The sequence below is a fragment of the Trichechus manatus genome, unplaced genomic scaffold (genome assembly GCF_000243295.1).
Source record: "Trichechus manatus latirostris isolate Lorelei unplaced genomic scaffold, TriManLat1.0 scaffold00039, whole genome shotgun sequence".
Lineage (NCBI taxonomy): Eukaryota > Metazoa > Chordata > Mammalia > Sirenia > Trichechidae > Trichechus > Trichechus manatus.
Window position 1 is genome coordinate 10,262,708 of NW_004443975.1, and position 18,356 is coordinate 10,281,063.

The window sequence follows — 18,356 nt, forward strand, 5'->3', positions numbered from 1 at the left end:
TTTTTTTAATAGTTTTCTTTTTTATTTCATTTTGTTCTTGTTGAGAATATACACAGCAAAACGTACGCCTATTCAACAGTTGCTACATGTACAATTCAGAGACATTGATTACATTCTTTGAGTTGTGCAACCATTCTCACCCGCCTTTTCTGAGTTGTTCCTCCCCCATTAACATAAATTCACTGCCCCCTAAGGTTCCTATCTAAGCTTTTCAGTTGCTGTTGTCACTTTGATCTCATATAGTTCTTAAAGGAGCATAATGCTCAAGGCCGGCATTCTTTACTAGTTAAGCTAAATTACTGTTAGGTTTTAAGAAAACTTTAGGGGATAGTTTTGGTTTAAGTTTTAAAGATTATCTCAGGGCAATAGTTTCAGGGGTTCATCCAGCCCCCTTGCCTCCAGAAAGTCTGGAATCCTGGAGAATTTGAGATTCTGTTCTACCGTTTCTCCCTTTTGATCAGGATTCTTCTGTAGAAACTTTGTTCAAAATATTCAGTAAGGAATTAATGGGTGGAGGGCTGCGGGGACCATGGTCTCGGGGAACATCTAGCTCAACTGGCATAACACGTTTTATAAAGAAAATGCTCTTCATTCTACCTTGGTGAGTAGCATCTGGGGTCTTAAAAGCCTGTGAGCAGCCATCTAAGATACTCCACTGGTCTCAACCCTTTGGGAGCAAGGGAGAATGAAGAAAACAAGATATAAGGGAAAGATTAGTCCAAAGGATTAATGGAACACAACTACCACAGCCTCCACCAGACTGAGTCCAGTACAACTAGATGGTGCCTGGCTACTACACTGACTGCTCTGACTGGGATCACAACAGAGGGTCCCAGACAGAGCTGGAGAAAAATGCAGAACAAATTCTAACTCAGAAAAAAAGACGAGACTCACTCGCCTGACAGAGACTGGAGAAACACTGAGAGTATGGCCCCCAGACACCCTTTTAGATCAGTAATGAAGTCACTCCTGACATTCACTGTTCAGCCAAAGATTAGACAGTCCCATAAAACAAAACAAGACTAACGGGGCACAACAGTCCAGGGACAAGGACTAGAAGGCAGGAGGGGACAGGAAAGCTGGTAATAGGGAACCTAAGGTTGAGAAGGGACAGTGTTGACATGTTGTGGGGTTGTTAGCTATTGTCATAAAACAAAATGTGTACTAACTGTTTAATGAGAAACTATTTGTTCTGTAAACCTTCATCTAAAGTACCATTAAAAAAAGAAAAAGGTATTTGCAAAAAAAACCCAAACAATTCAGTAATGGTAGCCAGGCACCATCCAGTTCTTCTGGTCTCACGGCAAAGGAGGCAATTAGTCACACATTCTATTTCCTCCTCCTATCCCTGACTCTCCTTCTTCCTCTGTTATGCCAGGCAAATAGAGACCAAATGTCGTGCCTTGGATGGCTCTTGCAAGATTTTAAGACCCAGGCACTACACAACAAACTAGGAGGTGGAACAGAAGCACTAAACACATTATTAGGCCAGTTAACTGGGAGGTCCCATGAAACCATGACTCTAAACCTCCAAACCAAGGAACCAAATCCCATGAGGTTTTTGGTTGTACATAAACAGCCTCAGCAGCTACTCTTTTTGTCTTTTTTTGTCATTGTTGTAAATATATCTATCACACAACTTTTACCAGTTTAACTTTTTACAGCTGTACAATTTATTGACAGCAATTACAATAACCAGCTGTGCAAATTAGGTATTTTTGTATATAGTACAAGGTAGGGATCAAAGTTCACCTTTTTACACATGGATATCCAATTGTTCCATCATCATTTGTTGAAAAGACTATTCTCCAGTGAATTGTTAGTGCACCTTTGGCAAACATCAGTTGTCCATATTTGCATGGGTTTGTTTCTGAACTCTATTCTGTTCCATCTATCTAGTTTTTATCTCGATGTCTTGAACACTGTAGCTTTATAAGACGACTTGAAATGACTTTTTTTGTTTTAGTTATTCTAGGTTCTTTGATTTTCCATATGAATTTGAGAATCAGCTTGTTAATTTCTACATAAAAAAGCCTGCTGGGGTTTTAATCGGGATTGCATATAACTTATATTTCAGTTTGGGGGGAAATAACATCCTTACAGTAGATTCTTCCAACCCATGAATAAGACATATTGCTCATTTATGTCTTTTTCTCTCAGTAATGTTTTATAGTTTTTAGTGTACAGGTCTTACATATCTTTTGATGCTATTATAGATGATATTTGTCTTTTTAATTTTAATGTATTATTGCTTATTGCTATATATAGAAATAAAATCAATTATTATATACTGTTCTTATAACTTGCAACCTTGCTAAACTAACTTATTAGTTCCAGTAGCATTTTGTAGATTCCATGTTGTTGTTAGGTGCCACTGAGTCAGTTCCAACTCATAGCAACCCTGTCTACAGCAGAACGAAACACTGCCTGGTCCTGCGCCATCTCACAATTGTTATGTTTGAGCCCATTGTTGCAGCCACTATGTCAATCCATCTCATTGAGGGTCTTCCTCTTTTTTGCTGATCCTCTACTTTACCAAGCATGATGTCCTTCTCCAGGGACTTGTCCCTTCTGATAACATGTCCAAAGGACATGAGACAAATCCTCACTTCTAAGGAGCATTCTGGCTGTACTTCTTCCAAGACAGATTTGTTCGTTCTTTTGGCAGTCCATGGTATATTCAATATTCTTCGCCAAAACCATGATTCAAATGCATCAATTCTTCTGTCTTCCTTATTCATTGTCCAGCTTTCGCATGCATATGAGACACTTGAAAATACCATGGCTTGGGTTAGGTACACCTCGAAGTGACATCTTTGCTTTTTAACACTTTAAAGAGGTCTTTTGCAGCAGATTTGCCCAATGCAATACATCGTTTGATTTCTTGACTGCTGTTTCCATGGGTGTTGATTGTGGATCCAAGTAAAATGAAATCTTTGACCACTTCAATCTTTTCTCCATTTATCATGATGTTGCTTATTGGTCCAGCTGTGAGGATTTTCGTTTTCTTTATGTCGAGGTGTAATCTGTACTGAAGGCTGTAGTGTTTCATCTCCATCAGCAAGCGCTTCAAGTCCTCTTCACTCTCAGCAAGCAAGGTTGTATCGTCTGCATGTCGCAAGTTGTTAGTGAGTCTTCCTCCAATCCTGATGTCCCATTCTTCTTCATATAGTCCAACTTCTCAAATTATTTGCTCAGCATACAGACTGAATAAGTATGGTGAAAGGATACAACCCTGACGCACACCTTTCCTGACTTTAAACCACGAAGTATCCCCGTGTCCTGTTCAAACAACTGCCCCTTGACCGATATACAGGTTCCTCAAGAGCACAATTAAGTGTTCCGGAATTCCCATTCTTTGCAATGTTCTTCATAATTTGTTATGATCCACACAGTCTAATGCCTTTGCATAGTCAATAAAACACAGGTAAACATCTTTGTGGTACTCTCTGCTTTCAGCCAGGATGCATCTGACATCAGCAATGATATCTCTGGTTCCACGTCCTCTTCTGAATCTGGCTTAAACTTCTGGCAGTTTCCTGTCAATGTACTCCTACAACCACTTTTGAATGATCTTCAGCAAAATTTTGCCTGTTTGTGTGATATGAATGATATCGTTCGATAGCTTCCAATTTGATTCCTGTGTATTCTATCTGGCAAGGTCCACAGGTATAGTCACTCTTTATGTTGTCGAAAACAGGTATGTGCTGCAATGAGTAGGTTGTTGGTCTTGCAAAATTCTATCGGCAATCTCTGCTGTCATTTCTGTCACCAAGGCCATAGTTTCCAACTACGGATCCTCTTCTTTGTTTCCAACTTTCCCATTCCAATCACCAATAATTATCAATGCATCTTGATTGCATATTTGATCAATTTCAGACTGCAGAAGTTAGTAAAAATTTTCAATTTCTTCATCTTTGGCATTAGTGGTTGGTCCTTAAATTTGAGTAACAGTTGTATTAACTGGTCTTCCTTGTCGGGGTATAGATGTTATCCTATCACTGACAGCATTGTACTTCAGGATAGATATTGAAATGTTCTTTTTGACGATGAATTCAATGCCATTCCTTTTCAATTTGTCATTCCTGATATAGCAGACCATATGATTGTCTGATTCAAAATTGCCAATACCAGTCCATTTCAGCCTAGGATATCTATCTTTATGAGTTCCATTTCATTTTCGACAACCTCCAATTTTCCTAGATTCATACTTCACACATTCCATTCCTGTATGTAGTGGATGTTTGCAGCTGTTTCTTCTCATTTTGAGTCATACTATGTCAGCAAATGAAGGTCCCGAAAACTTGACTCCATCCACATCAAGGTCGACTTTGAGGAGGTAGCACATACTATATACAAAAATATGGTAAATTCCGTACAATTCTCCATATAGACAATCACATTGTCTGCAAATACAGTTACTTCTTCCTTTCCAATTTGGATGCCTTATATTTCCTTTTCTTGCCTTAATGCACCAGCTAGGATTTCCAGTATGATGTTCAATGTTAGTGAATATTCCACATGCACTTTAAGAGAATGAGTATTCTGTTGGAGTGTTCTATAAATATCAGCTAGGTTCACTTGGTTGGTAGTGTCATTCAGTTCTTCTATATCCTTGGTAATTTTCTACTTACTAGTTCAATCTGCTGAGAGCATTGAGGTCTTCAGCTATAGTTGTGGATGTGTTTCTCTTTTCAGGTCTGTCAGTTTTGGCTTCAAGTATTTTAAAGCTCCATTTGTTAAGTGCAATCACATTTAGGATTGTTATGTCCTCTGGTTGAATCGACCCTTTTATCATTATATTCTGTTCCTCTTTATCCCTGGAAGTTTTCTTGGCTCTGAAGTCTACTTTGTCTGATATTAGTATAGTCATGCTAGCTTTTTCTTGATTAGTGTTTGCATGGTACATCTTTTTCTCTATCCTTTTTTTAACCTACCTATATTGTTACATTTGAAGTGTTTCTTGTACAGAGCATACAGTTGGTTCACTGTTTTTTAATCCATTCTGACAATTTGTGCGCTAAGACCATTTGCACTTAACGTATTCATTGATATAGATTTGCAGAGTTCTACCGTTTTATTATTTGTTTTGTGTTTGTTTCCTGTTTTTTATTTGTTTCTCTTTTCCTTCTCTTGCCCCCCCATAATTAAACAATTTTTAGTATTTTATCTGTTGTGTTTTTGACTATATTTCTTTGCACAGTTCTCTTAGTTGATCTAGGGATTAGAATATACATACTTTAGCTTTTCACCTTAGTTAGAATCAGTATTTTACCACTCTGAGTGAAGCATAGAAAACTTACCCTGATTTAGGTCCCTTTATCTTCCTTCTTTATGTTATTACACGTACATACATGGGAAATGCCATCAGACAATGTTATCATTTATTTCAGTCATCAAACATTTTAGAGAACTCATTATTTTTTACTCAGATAATTACCATTTCTGTTGCTTTTTCTTCTTTCCTGAATGTTTCAATTTTCCCCATGCTTTCATTTCTTTTCTGTCTGAAGAACTTCTTTTACTACTTCTTTTAGACTAGGTCTGCTGGTAATAAATTTCCATTTTCCTTCATCTAAGAATGGCTTTCATTCCTGAAGGATATTTTCACTGAATATAGAATTCTGGGTTGGCAATTCTTTTCTTTCAGCATTTTAAAAATGTTGTGCCATTTCCTCTGGCCTCCATGGTTTCTGATGAAGAATCCAGTCATTCAAATCAGTTTCTCTTTAGGTAATGTTATGTTAAGGAGCCCTGGTGGCGTAGTGGTTGAACACTTGGCTGCTGGTAAGTCAGTGGCTTGAATCCACCGGCCACCCCAAGGGAGAAAGATGTGACAGTCTGCTTCCATAAAGATTACAGACTTGGAAACCCTATGCGGCAGTTCTACTGTGTCCTATAGGTCACTACGGGGTCATTATAATTTGGAATTGACTAGATGGCACATTAACATGTTTCTATCAAGATTGCTGTCTTTAGTTTTCAATAGTTTCGCTATAATGTGTCTGGGAGTGGATTTCCTTGGGTTTCTCCTGTTTAGGATTAACTAAACTTCTTGAATCTCTAGTTGTTTTTCACTAAATTCTGGAAGTTTTTACTCATTATTTCTTCAAATATTTTTTCAGCACTTTCTCTTCTCCTGGGTCTCCATTTGAAGCTCTGCTCATTTTCCACCCAGTCTTTTTTTCTCCATTTGTTCAGATTAAATAAATTCTATTCATTGACTCTTACCTCTATCATTTCCATTTTGCTAGAGACAATTCACAGAGTTTTTAATTTTGGTTATTGTGTGTTTTTCAGGTCTAAAATTTCCATTTGGCTCTTCTTTATATATTTTGTTTCTTTGCTAAGATGTTTTTTCCATTGGTTTCAACTATACTCATGATGAACTGCTGGAGCATTTTTATAATAGCTGCTTTAGTGTCTTTTGCCAGTTAATTCCATCTTTGGTGATATTTTCAGTGCTAGTGTCTGTCGACTGTCTTTTCCCACATAAACTGAGATGTTCCTATGCCAAGTAATTGTGGATTACTTGATATTTTGAATTACTTAACGTACTAGTTAGGGACCCTAGGTGGCACAAACAGTTTACACTTGATTACTAAGCTAAAGTTTGGCGGTTCAAACCCATCCCCCAGAGGTGCCACAGAAGAAAGGCCTGACAATCTACTTCCATAAAGATTACAGCCAAGAAAACCCTATGGAGCAGTTCTACTCTATAACACATGGAGTTGCCATGAGCTGGAATCGACCTGATGGCAACAAGTTTTTTTTTTTACGTACTAGTTACAATTTAGGTAACTAGTCCTCTTATTTAATAACTTTATTTTGTGCAGACACAAATAAATACAAGTTTTATATTTAAGAATTTTAGCTTCCATGGGGCAATCTTGTCTTGCTTCTCAACTACCAAAGAGGGCATTTAATAATAGACACTGCTCAGCAGAAAAGGCAGATATTACCTATAATTACTTAATTAAAAATTATGAGAAAACCTAAAGAGTTGGTTACCCTTTCCCCTGAAATAATAATAGTAATAACCATTGCTATCATTTATTCAGTCTTATTATATTCCAGGCACTGTGCTAAGAGTTTAAAATGAATTATATAATGTAATCTTCCTAACAGTCTTATGAGGAAGGTATTATTTTTACCCTGGTTTCAGTGAAGTAAATGGTGGGGTAGAGAAGCACGTTGTCTAAGATCCCAGAATTAGGAAGTAATGCAACCAGGATTCCAGCACAGGTAATCTGACTTGGAACTTCTGTTCTTAACCACTCTGCTATGAGGTACAATGACTCAAAGAATACAATACCAAACTGAGCAGTCCTTACTCTTCCAGATCATCTTTATACAGTAGTGTTAAAAAGTAGATGTAAAAAAAAAAAAAAAAAAAGTGAAAGATGTAAATGAGAAAAAGGCCAAAAAGAACCTCAGTGACCCTATTAAAACTACACTACACAATTGGATGCTACTTCCCTTATTCAAGAAAACAACTTTGCTGTCAACATACAGCTCAGAAAAAAATCATATAGTATAAGTGCTGAGAAATAAAAATCCAAGAAGACATTTTTTTTCAGTAACATTAGGCTCACTTCAGACTAAATGAATACAGTATGTCCCAGTCAAGAAATCATTAACTCTTGAGAAGTTAAAAACTTCAACAGAATATATATTTGAGTAATATTTTATTTGCTGACCTCTTTGAAACATGCCGAAATTCATACTGATAATGGAACTTTCCATATGAAAGTGTCGCTCAACATGACAAATTTCTAACAAAAAATATTTTAATTAGTCCCTTCATTTCACTCTTGAAGAATCAACATGTGAAAATTACATTTAGGTGGTAAAATTCAGGTTACAAATATAAAATAAATATCAAATAATACCACACTCTGGTTTACTGGAAAACATAACATTTGTAAGTCATGCTTAACACCATGAGAAAAAATGGGGAGGGGTGTCATGGAGGTATGCAAAGATTTAACAATTCAAATAATCCTTAGCCCTTCTGAGAAACTATAGATAGGAAATACACAGTAAATATTCCTGTAATATGGTGATTTCAGTCCATTAGAGATCATCATTCAGCTTAACCATTCAAAGTAACTACGGTTGTTTTTGATCACTGAGAAATGGATTCAGAGTAAGTCATAGTTCAACAAGCAATCACAATACAAATCCCTTACATTCAAAAATATAGTCTAAATCTGGAAAGTTTAAGGTAAAGCATACCTGTCACTCAAAAGTACTTTTAGATATAATTGAGATTATACTACTATACATAATTAGATATACTATGTGCATAGTTAATTCCAGTGACTATTTTATATTTGTTGGTCATTAATAGCACAAATTTTTATGCTCCAAAAGAAATGTCAATCCAGCAAAATGTTAACATGTAATTTTCTTTTAAAGATAGATTAAATTTAAGGAACAACTGGCTTCTCCTGATACCTCATTTTCAAATTATTGATACCAATTTACCAGAGATATAATTATATATTTTGCCTAACATAATATAATTCGCAAAAACTTTCTTAGCTGCCTATCTTGCTCAATTTCCAAAAAATAAATAAAGGCTCTCTTGCTCTCTAAACATTAAAAAACCAAGTACAAAAAAGATCTCTCAGATACTGATCAGATCTTGAATAACCCACTCAGTTACATAAAGTATTTTCTGTCCCAAAACTTTCCCAAATTCAAAAGATATTTACTTCCTAAAACAAGACAGTCTTCATTTCAAACCATTCAGTCTGTTTCCATGGCAACACTGCGGGATTCCTTGGCTACCATAAGTCTCATTAGTTGACTGTGGAATTTTTCAATCTTCTTTACATCTTGAGCTTGGTCTGTTCTATACACCAAACACTGTCAAAAAGTTTTAAAGTACACATTAATTATGTGAAACTAGGAATCGACAACGTAGAAAGCATAGTTGGGGAAAATTTTTAAAGCCTTTCCTACCACTGTTTTGCTGTATTCTCTCTGGAGACCATACTAAAGAAAGGGTATTCAAGTTTCCAAACCTCTAGCAACTACACTCCTTAAATACAGCATTTTAAATGCCATTGCTGTGGATGAAAAACTGAATGAACTTTATCAGAACCTTCTCAAAAATGACCAGTTAAGTAATGTCTAAAATCCTGCAGTAGATGAGAAGACATATATTAGGAAAAGCATAGAAATTTTAAGATCTACTATTTGTGAAACTGGGGATTTGATAATGATAATAATAATAATAAATAAAAGATCTAGAATCCCCTGCTTATAGCTGCTGGTCAACACCCTAAATTATAACCAGATAAATCTGTCAAACCTTGATTTTCTGAATGTATTTATCACTTTTAAACCTAGGTTGTTAAAAGTCCCTAATAGTTAACCAAATTCTTCCTCGCTCTAAGTCAATTTCTTCATTAAATATATACTTAAGATCTGTTTACGGCTGATCATAAAATCATTTGTTCTAGAATCTTTAAAACATCAAATTTAAGCTGGCAGCCTTTTTCCTCATTTTGAAATATAGGTTCATTTTTCTTTAGCCCATGTTGAGGGTTCATTCCTGCAATAATATTTATCAATTTAAGTAATTTAGAGTTCAACTTAATCATGTCCAGCTGATATGAATTCACTTAGCCTTTAAAGCATTCACTTTATCTTGTTTTTATCCACACAATGTACAAACACGTGTGGCAGTCTTGTAAAGAGGCCATAATAATCATGATCATTCAAATTTTAGTTCACGTGCTGTGAGAGAATGTATATACCGTCTCACTACAGTTTATGACAGAGAAAGATTTTAGGTCCATAGAGGACAGAATTCTAAATCAGCCATGGGATCAGAAAAAATTATGCATAAATGGGATTATAAAAAAAGTCAAAGCAACATGGTGGTAATAATGAATGAAGTCTAAGACTGAGTTTTCTGAAGAAATTATTAGCTATTAAAATAAGTTAGTGACAGAAGTGTACAAACTTTTCTTTACAAGATCCATTAGAAAACAGATTTCTACTGTTGGGGCTGATTTATGTTTTCTGTTTAGAAGGATGGATTTGACTGCATCTTTGGTCCCTTCTAGACATGGACTAGTTTCTCAGTAATTTTAAGGAAGGGAACAAAAAGTATTTTGCATATTTAGATCTTGTCATACGACTCAACAATGTTAAATACAGTTCTTTCTGATATTGCCTACCATGGATTCTTAACTATATTTAATCATTACTTTGGGTAAGAAAACAAACACCAAACCCATTGTCGTCGAGTCGATTCCGACTCATAGCGACCCGATAGGACAGAGTAGAACTGCCCCATAGGGTTTCCAAGGAATGGCTAATGGACTCAACCTGCCAACCTTTTGGTTAGCAGCCGAATTGCTTAATCACTGCGCCACCAGGGCTCCATGTATGGTACGATGGGGGTAAAACAGCCATTATTTGGAAATAAAGCCTTCCATATAAAAACCAATTCTACATTTTCCCCTACTTTTAAAACAGGATGTATCAGTTTCTCTGATATACCTATCCACTCTGTGACACCATTAAAATTCTTCTAAAATCGTGAATGCTCATGATTCAAGAATACATTAATTAAAATCAACTAAGTGGCAGGTACTCATACTAGGTGCTTTCACATATTTTGTTTATTTCCCACAACAACCCAACAAGGTAAGTAGCTGGTGCTATCACTATGGTACTTTACAACAGGAAAATTGAGACCCAGAAGGTTACTTTTTTCCAAGGTCAAAATGCTAGTAAATGGCTAAGCAAGGATTCAAATCTCTTCAATCTAAGTTTAACACACAACACCTCAATTTACTCCTCCTTTTTCATATTTCCAGCTACTTCACCAATTCAACTAGTTCTTGAAAAACATGGTAATCATTAAAAGATATGACTTCATGCAATCCCACAATGGAACCTTGAACACACATATAGTATAATATACAATCAAGGACAAAAGCAATTTTTAAAATCACACATTACAAAATGTTTAAAATAATTAATCCATTAAAAAAATGTTTCCTCCGTTCCCGAAGCCATCTCTTCAGACAAAGATTAGACTAGACTATAAGACATAAAATGATACTCATGAAGACTGTGCTTCTTAGTTCAAGTAGATACACAAGACTAAATGGGCAGCTCCTGTCCAGAGGTAAGATGAGAAGGCAGAGAAGGACAGGAGCTGGTAGAATGGACACGGGAAATCCAGAGTGGAAGGGAGGAGTGTGCTGTCACATTATAGGGATAACAAATAGGGTCACATAAAAATGTGTGTATAAATTTTTGTTTAAGAAACCTGAGCTGTAAATTTTCACCTAAAGCCCAATTTAAAAAAAAAAGAATGTTTTCACTGAAAGAATAGAAAATGAATGAAGGAGAAAAAAAAGTTTCCTAAGTACCTTCTAGGTCAAGACATCATGCTAGGCATTAGAAATACAAGTTAAGTCTATTACTGATCTCTGTTGTCTTAAAGCTTGCAGTCTATTAGAAAAGACAAACGTGAAAAAACAATTGTGATACAGCACAAAAAGAGACAAAAAGAAAAGCAAAAGAAGAAGCAATCCTCTTGAGCTGAGTTTTGAAAGATCAGCAGCAGTCTTGCCACAGTGGGGGTGAGAGCCACAGTGGGATTCAACAACCCAAAGGAGGACACAGAATGTTCAAAAGCACAGAGACCTGAGATGGCAGGGCATACTAAAGGAGCTCTTAAGTAATGCAGAAAGGGGATTAGAGGGATGTAAGGGCAGCATTCACGTAATGGGTAATGAGCAGTCACTAAAGACTTTTAAGCAGGGCAGTAACAATCAAATTTGCATTTTTAGGAATTATTCTGGCAGCAGTATAGGATGGACTAAAGGATGAAGTGGAAGCAGGAACATTTATTAGGAGCCTATTCGAATAATCCAGGCAAATGATGAGATCCTAAACTCGAGAGGGACAGTGAGGAGGGAAAGGACATGACAGGAAACAAGAGATGAAGGAACTTGAATCACTAATTCCAAATGCCCAACAAAGTATATGGTACACAGCAGGAAATCAATACGAGTTTGTCAAATGAAGAAATAGTGGACATGAGAATGAGGGAAAGAAAGGGATCAAAGGGAACTCCCAGGTTCTAGCTGCACGATAGTACAATTGAGCTAGGAAGCACAAGGAGCCAGTCTGAGAAGAGCTCTATTCTGGACAGGTTAATTATAAGGGGTATGTGAGGTAAGAATGCTTAGGAACTCAGAAGAAAAATACGAGCTAAACATACATATTTGGAAATACAGATAAAGACATAGATACAAGCAGTCAGTGAACTCAATGACTGTGAATGGATTGCTCCAAAAGAGGAAGTGGTATGAAAAGATGACCAAGGACAGAATCCTGCGGAAAGCAACATTTATGGGGACACATCAGAGAAACAGCAAACAAGACAACGGAAACAGAAAAAGAAAACCAAAATAAAACGGAGCCATAGGTGCTGGAGTAATCATTTCATCACAGAGTGGTTTTCTGTACCAAAGGCGACAAGGAGGTCAAGTAAGAGCTGAACTGCTGAGACCACTGTGTTTGAAAACTAAGGGGCTGCTACCTCACCAAGAGCAATTTCAGCGAAATACTGCATGTAGAAACCAGATGGCAGAAGGTTACGGAATTAATTGGATGTGAGGAAGTGATAAGAGCGGGCAGATCAGGAAAGGAGACAGACGCCTATAAAGCCTAGAACCTGTGTTCAAATTCCACCACTTACTTCTCACATGCCAATAATGAAACCTCTACCCCCTTATATCTAGTTTTGGTCTCTATAATCCTCTTGCTCAAGGTCTGAAAAAAGCAATTATTAGGCTAGACTTGACATACTTCATTAATGAAGCAAGTTAAATTAGTTTTCGAGAGACTATAGAAGTAGCTTCTAGAATGAAAGCTCTCAACTTTGGAATGAAATGCAAAATAAGCATCCTAAGGGATAATCTGCATAAATTCTATTTAAATAATTTCAAATAAATGATTGCTGGTAGCTCAAAGTAATATGAAAGTATGCAATAAAAATGTATACTTACAACTAAATCATCTGTTACTTTCATACACAGACTCCCATCAGTATGCCTATATTTGAGAACCACACGTGCCTGAAATAAAAATACATATTTAGAAACAGTGAAGACAGATGACATTTCTCATAAGTAATTTAGTCTTCAGATGGGCTAAAAAGGATCCCTTCAGAATTAATAACCATCTAAAGGTACCTTTACTGTAAGCTTATCATTACTGTAATGAAGCAGAAAACAGCATTTTAGTTCATCCCTATTGCTACAATTTCTTTTTTAAATCTTAAATGGCTAATTAAAAGGTCCAGATCCATCCCTGAGGAAACAGTGCTGCAGTCATAGTTCATACTTTCCCTGCGACGAAGCCCTGAGGGGTGGATTCAGACTAAAGTATCAGAAAAATCACGCAAAAACCAAAAACCTGTTGCTGTGGAATCGATTGCGACTCACAGCGACCTTATAGGAGCACGACCTAATGCATTATCATATAAAAACAGAATTCTGTATCGAAAAGAAACCTCCATCAACAACTTTTCCAAAAACTAGAATAACACCTATACTGTCATGCTACATAACACTTCTTTGTTGTTTAGTATTCTACAGTTAGGCAGCCAAGACATCATTTAGATACCAACATAATCCTATAAACTCTTTGCTGTTAAGTCGACTCTGACTCACAGTCACCCGAAAGGACAGAGCAGAACTGCCCTATAGGGTTTCCAAGCCTGTAATCTTTAAGGAAGAAGACTGCTACATCCTTCTCCAGAGAAACGACTGGTGGGTTTGAACTGCTGACCTTTTGGCTGGCAGCTGAGAGCTTAACCACTGCACCACCAGCGCTCATGACCCAAGTCACAGTATTTTCAATCACCTCACAAGCATGCAAAAGCTGGGCAATGAATAAGGAAGACCAAAGAAAAATTCATGCCTTTGAATTATGGTGCCGGCGAAGAATATTGACTATACCATGGACTACCAGAAGAACGAACGAATCTGTCTTGGAAGAAGTACAGCCAGAGTGATCCTTAGAAGTGAAGATGGCGAGACTTTGTCTCACATACTTTGGACATGTTATCAGGAGGGACCAGTCCCTGGAGAAGGACATCATGCTTGGTAAAGTAGAGGGTCAGCGAAAAAAAGGGGGGCCCTCAACAAGATAGACTGACATAGTGGCTGCAACAATAGGCTCAAATAACAATGATTGTGAGGATGGTGCAGGACTGGACAGTGTTTTGTTCTGTTGTTGACAGGGCCACTATGAGTCGGAACCGACTTGATGGCATCTAACAACATAATCCTATAAAAGAAGAAATAGTGCAATAAAGTTTCCAACTTCTGTGGAAATTTTTTTGTCTTTTAATGATGGATTCAAGCATAGTATATTGCAGTAGAGTGAGTTTTCTGCTAACCAATATAAGTAGCTCATATTTAGCCGTTTTACAAATTGCTAATCTACAAAGCCAAGCCAAAGCAGGAACATAATTTAAAAACGGTTACAATGTAGTACCAGAAGCCTTCAGACAATTCTGGAAACTAAATAACAAGGGCTAATACAGCTATAACTCAGTTTTTCCCATTATGCTCCTTGTTCTCCTGGAATTGCAGAAAAATGTCACTAGTCTTGGTCAGGAAGGAAAGGGAACTCATCAAGCATTCAAACAGATATAAATAACAACAACCAATTATCCCCAGAAATAAAAAGAAACTGAAACTTAAAAGGTGCTAAGCAGGACAACTATGTAAAGTTTCAACTTTCAGAAGAAGACTCACTGGCTTCAAGAGAAGTGAGAACAGTTAAAAGGTCTACGATGCTACAAGAGGTCCACTTTGTAACAAGTCACACTTGTTACTGTGTCAGGTACCACAGAGAAGGAAAAAGAAATCAAGGTTCTTGCCCTCTTGGTTGGTAGGTTGATTAGGTGCCACTGAGTGGCTTCCGACTCATAGAGACCCTATGGATGAGAGAACGAAACACTACCCAGTCCCGTGCCATCCTCACAGTCGTTGCCGTGTTTGAGCCCACCATTGCAGCCACTGTGTCAATCCATTTCATTGAGGGTCTTCCTCTTTTTCGCTGACCCACTACTTTACCAAGCATGATGTCCTTCTCCAGGGACTGGTCCCTCCTGATAACATGTCCAAAGTACGTGAGATGAAGTCTTGCATCCTTGCTTCTAAACAACATTCTGGCTGTACTTCTTCCAAGACAGATCTGTTCGTTCTTCAGGCAGTCCATGGTATATTCAATCTTCTTAGCCAACACCATAATTCAAAGGTATCAATTCTTCTTCGGTCTCCCTTACTTATTTTCCAGCTTTTATATGCATATGAGGCGAATGAAAATATCATGCTTTGGGTCAGGTGCACCTTAGTCCTTTGAATTCAACCAATCAAAATAACCGAAACACAAGACAGAATGAAAGTCCTATAAAGACATATACAGGTAAAATGCTAAAAGAGAAAACAAATGTTTACTGTGTGTAAAAAGGCTTCATGGAGTTGCCTCTGAAGATGCTTCCCCCCCTCCTTTAGGGAAGAAGGTCGAAGGAGAAAGGCTGACAAAGCAGTCTGAACAAAGATAAGATGAATTCTGTAGTTTCATGAGGATAGAGGTGAGGTTCTGTGAAAATGGTGGGAGACAAAGCCAGAAAAATGAGAGCCCAACTGGACTGAGACTTTATCCAGTAATCAATGAAGAACGAGTTTTTGAGCGGGAGACTGAGCGAATTCAATTTCTGTTTTTTAGACAGTTCTGGTGGGAGTATGGAGAAGGGATAAAAGACAGACAGGCCAATTAAGGGGTCCTTATAATGGTCCTACAGCAGTAGCATCTGCAGTTAGAGCAATGCAAATGAGAATAGGAAAAGGTGATGGGGAGAGAGCAAGAGAGAATTTGGAAAACAGATTTCAAAGAGTTCTGACAGAAAGTCATTTCTTCTTTAGCTCTGCTGGCAGCATGGATTGGTAAAAATAGCACGGTCTTGAGGTTTAGAGACCCGGGTTCAAATTTTAGCTTAATATCTTAGAGACTAGGCAAATTATTTAATCTATCTAAAACAGTTTATTCATCTGCAAAAGGAGCTAACTTCTACATCAACAAATTACTGTAACTGTTAATATAAAGACAATATATGTAAAATGCCTGTCACACAGATGGCACTCAATAAAACTGTTACTCAACTCCCTATACACACACTCATCCTCTCCCCTCAGCACCAAAAGATCAGAGTAAAAATCCAGTGGATTTTTATCAAGAGGATGCAGAAGTTTTTAAGCCACTAGAATTTTCTGATTGGGTAAAGAGCTAAAAGGCTCTGCCTCTCCTGCGTATTACAGACACGCTTTGTTCACGGCAATGCTCTACTATTACCATTTTATTTTCATTTCCCCTCCCACTACCAACACACCCTAAAATACAATTATTCTTGATGTGAATTCATATATTCTTTATTGTCTTTTCAAATATTTTTAGTTTACAGGGTGGATACTTCAAGACAGGAATCCTATATGGTCCTCGTGGTACACTGCTTGGGTGAGGAAAACAAATGGCCGTACGAACAAGGGAAGTCAACCAAATGGAGGAGCCGTAAATTATGGGCCAGAATCATGAACAAACTACTCGATTTCAAAAATATCTAATTCACTTCATCATTTATCAATTTATTGCAAAGAATGGACCTGAAAATGTTACAGCTTCTTGTTACTCTAGCTCTTACAATGTGTCTAATGCTATTTTTATTCAATACATCACCATACTTTGCTGCACAGTTAAAAGTGATACTCACTATAAACAGTGTGTAGTATCAGAGTTACAGGTTAGCAGCCCACTGATGTCTGCATTTAAAACAGACTTCATTTTATTTAATGATCACTAACAACCTCACATAGTACATCATATCCTGAGCCCTCATTTAACTGCTTTTAAAGTTTTTCTTTTCTGAGCGGTACATTCACAACACAGTATATCTATAATACCCTCCAATGATACCAGCTCCTTGAGGGTTGGGGCTGAATCTTACCTTTGTTCTCCCACAGAACCTAATGACAGTGAGTAAATGGAGCAGAAGGGACAAGACTAAGTTACTGTAGTCAGAAAATACAAGGATATCATATATAACCAGGATTCCCAGTATAAAATCTCTCTAAAAAGGCTGACTGTAAAAAAAAAAAAAAAAAGTACTTTTAATTAACAAGGAATTGCCTCAAATTTTTTTTATAGATGACAATAAAGTAAAAACTCACGAGAAGAAAAATCAAAGGACCTCAATGCTAAACTCCCATCAACTGGACTTCTTTGCTTAACACTGAGCTCACCTCTAGCATCATCTTCTCATAGATTTTGTGGGGCCCATGAGTGGATTTCAGGCATCAATGAGCCCCCTAAAATTGTTTACAAACATTTACATATGTGCATTTTTCTGAAAAAAAGGGTATATACATTCTTATATTTTCAAAAAGCCATGGAACTCCAAATAGGGGCCTTGCAAAAATATCTGAGCGGTGCAAAAAACATCACCACCGTTTTCACGGGAAGAGCCCCAAACTGGTGGCCGAAGCTGCAGGGGGAGGAGCCCTGGCCTTAGAGACACGTAAACCAACCAAACCCAAAAGGGAATTCAGGGATTGGGGACGGAAGGAGGCAGAAAGTAGACCTGTTCAGGGCCCTGAAACGTCCCTGACTTTCGTCCCTTCGACGCTGGATCGGGGTGAAAGGGACAAGAAACAACAGGATCAATCAGACTTCAGCGGCGTATGTCTCCACTCACTCCCATAACTTCCTAGGGTGCTAAGGATGCTCAGAGAAGCTGAGGGGACGGAGGGACAACATTCGACCCGGGCTGTCACCACCAGCTCCCTGCCCGCGATTTACCTTCATAGGGTCGGCGAGGTAGAGTTTCTCGGCTGCGCGGCTGAACTCCTCCCAGGTCTGGAACTGCGGCATCCTGGCCCAGGGTAGAAAGGGAGAGGGAGGCAAGGCCGGGGGACTGGAGGCGGAGAAGTGCAACCGGCTCAGCCCACCTACCCCACGCCTCCACCGGTCCACTCAGAAGTTCCGGCCACCCAAAGATGGTTGTGCCACCTACCACCAACGCCTCACTCCATTGGGCAGCCCTGAGCACCCTCGCCCAATGGGCAGAAAGAATGTTGCCAGGGTGGGGGCGGAGCCCGGAGCGACGGGCTCTAGGAGCTGGCCCAGAGAAGCCGAGAGCAGGGTAGCTAGCACAGCGCCCTCGTTAGGACTGGAGGAGCGGCGTCTGTCCCGCTATCCTCTGGGACAGACGATAAAGCCCAGTTCCTTCAACAAAGATTGAACGGCTC

The 18,356-nt window shown here is 38.1% G+C and overlaps 1 protein-coding gene across 1 annotated transcript; it reads right to left on the minus strand.

The window, feature by feature from the left end:
• Positions 1-7,395: 7,395 nt before the first annotated feature.
• On the minus strand, positions 7,396-18,089 carry SRP9 (signal recognition particle 9). Its single transcript, XM_004375894.2, has 3 exons — positions 17,908-18,089; positions 13,050-13,118; positions 7,396-8,874 (listed from the first exon to the last, which is right to left on the minus strand). Exons 1-3 carry the CDS (start codon positions 17,977-17,979, stop codon positions 8,755-8,757), a joined length of 261 nt encoding a protein of 86 aa, XP_004375951.1. The 5' UTR covers positions 17,980-18,089; the 3' UTR covers positions 7,396-8,754.
• Positions 18,090-18,356: the final 267 nt, after the last annotated feature.

Excerpts from the sequence above, each read along its gene's own strand:
- SRP9 (XM_004375894.2), bottom strand. The coding sequence starts at position 17,979 with ATGCCGCAGTTCCAGACCTGGGAGGAGTTCAGCCGCGCAGCCGAGAAA. Across the intron at positions 13,119-17,907 it reads ACCTCGCCGACCCTATGAAG|GCACGTGTGGTTCTCAAATA; the intron begins GTAAATCGCGGG and ends TTTTTATTTCAG. Across the intron at positions 8,875-13,049 it reads AAGTAACAGATGATTTAGTT|TGTTTGGTGTATAGAACAGA; the intron begins GTAAGTATACAT and ends ACTTTTTGACAG.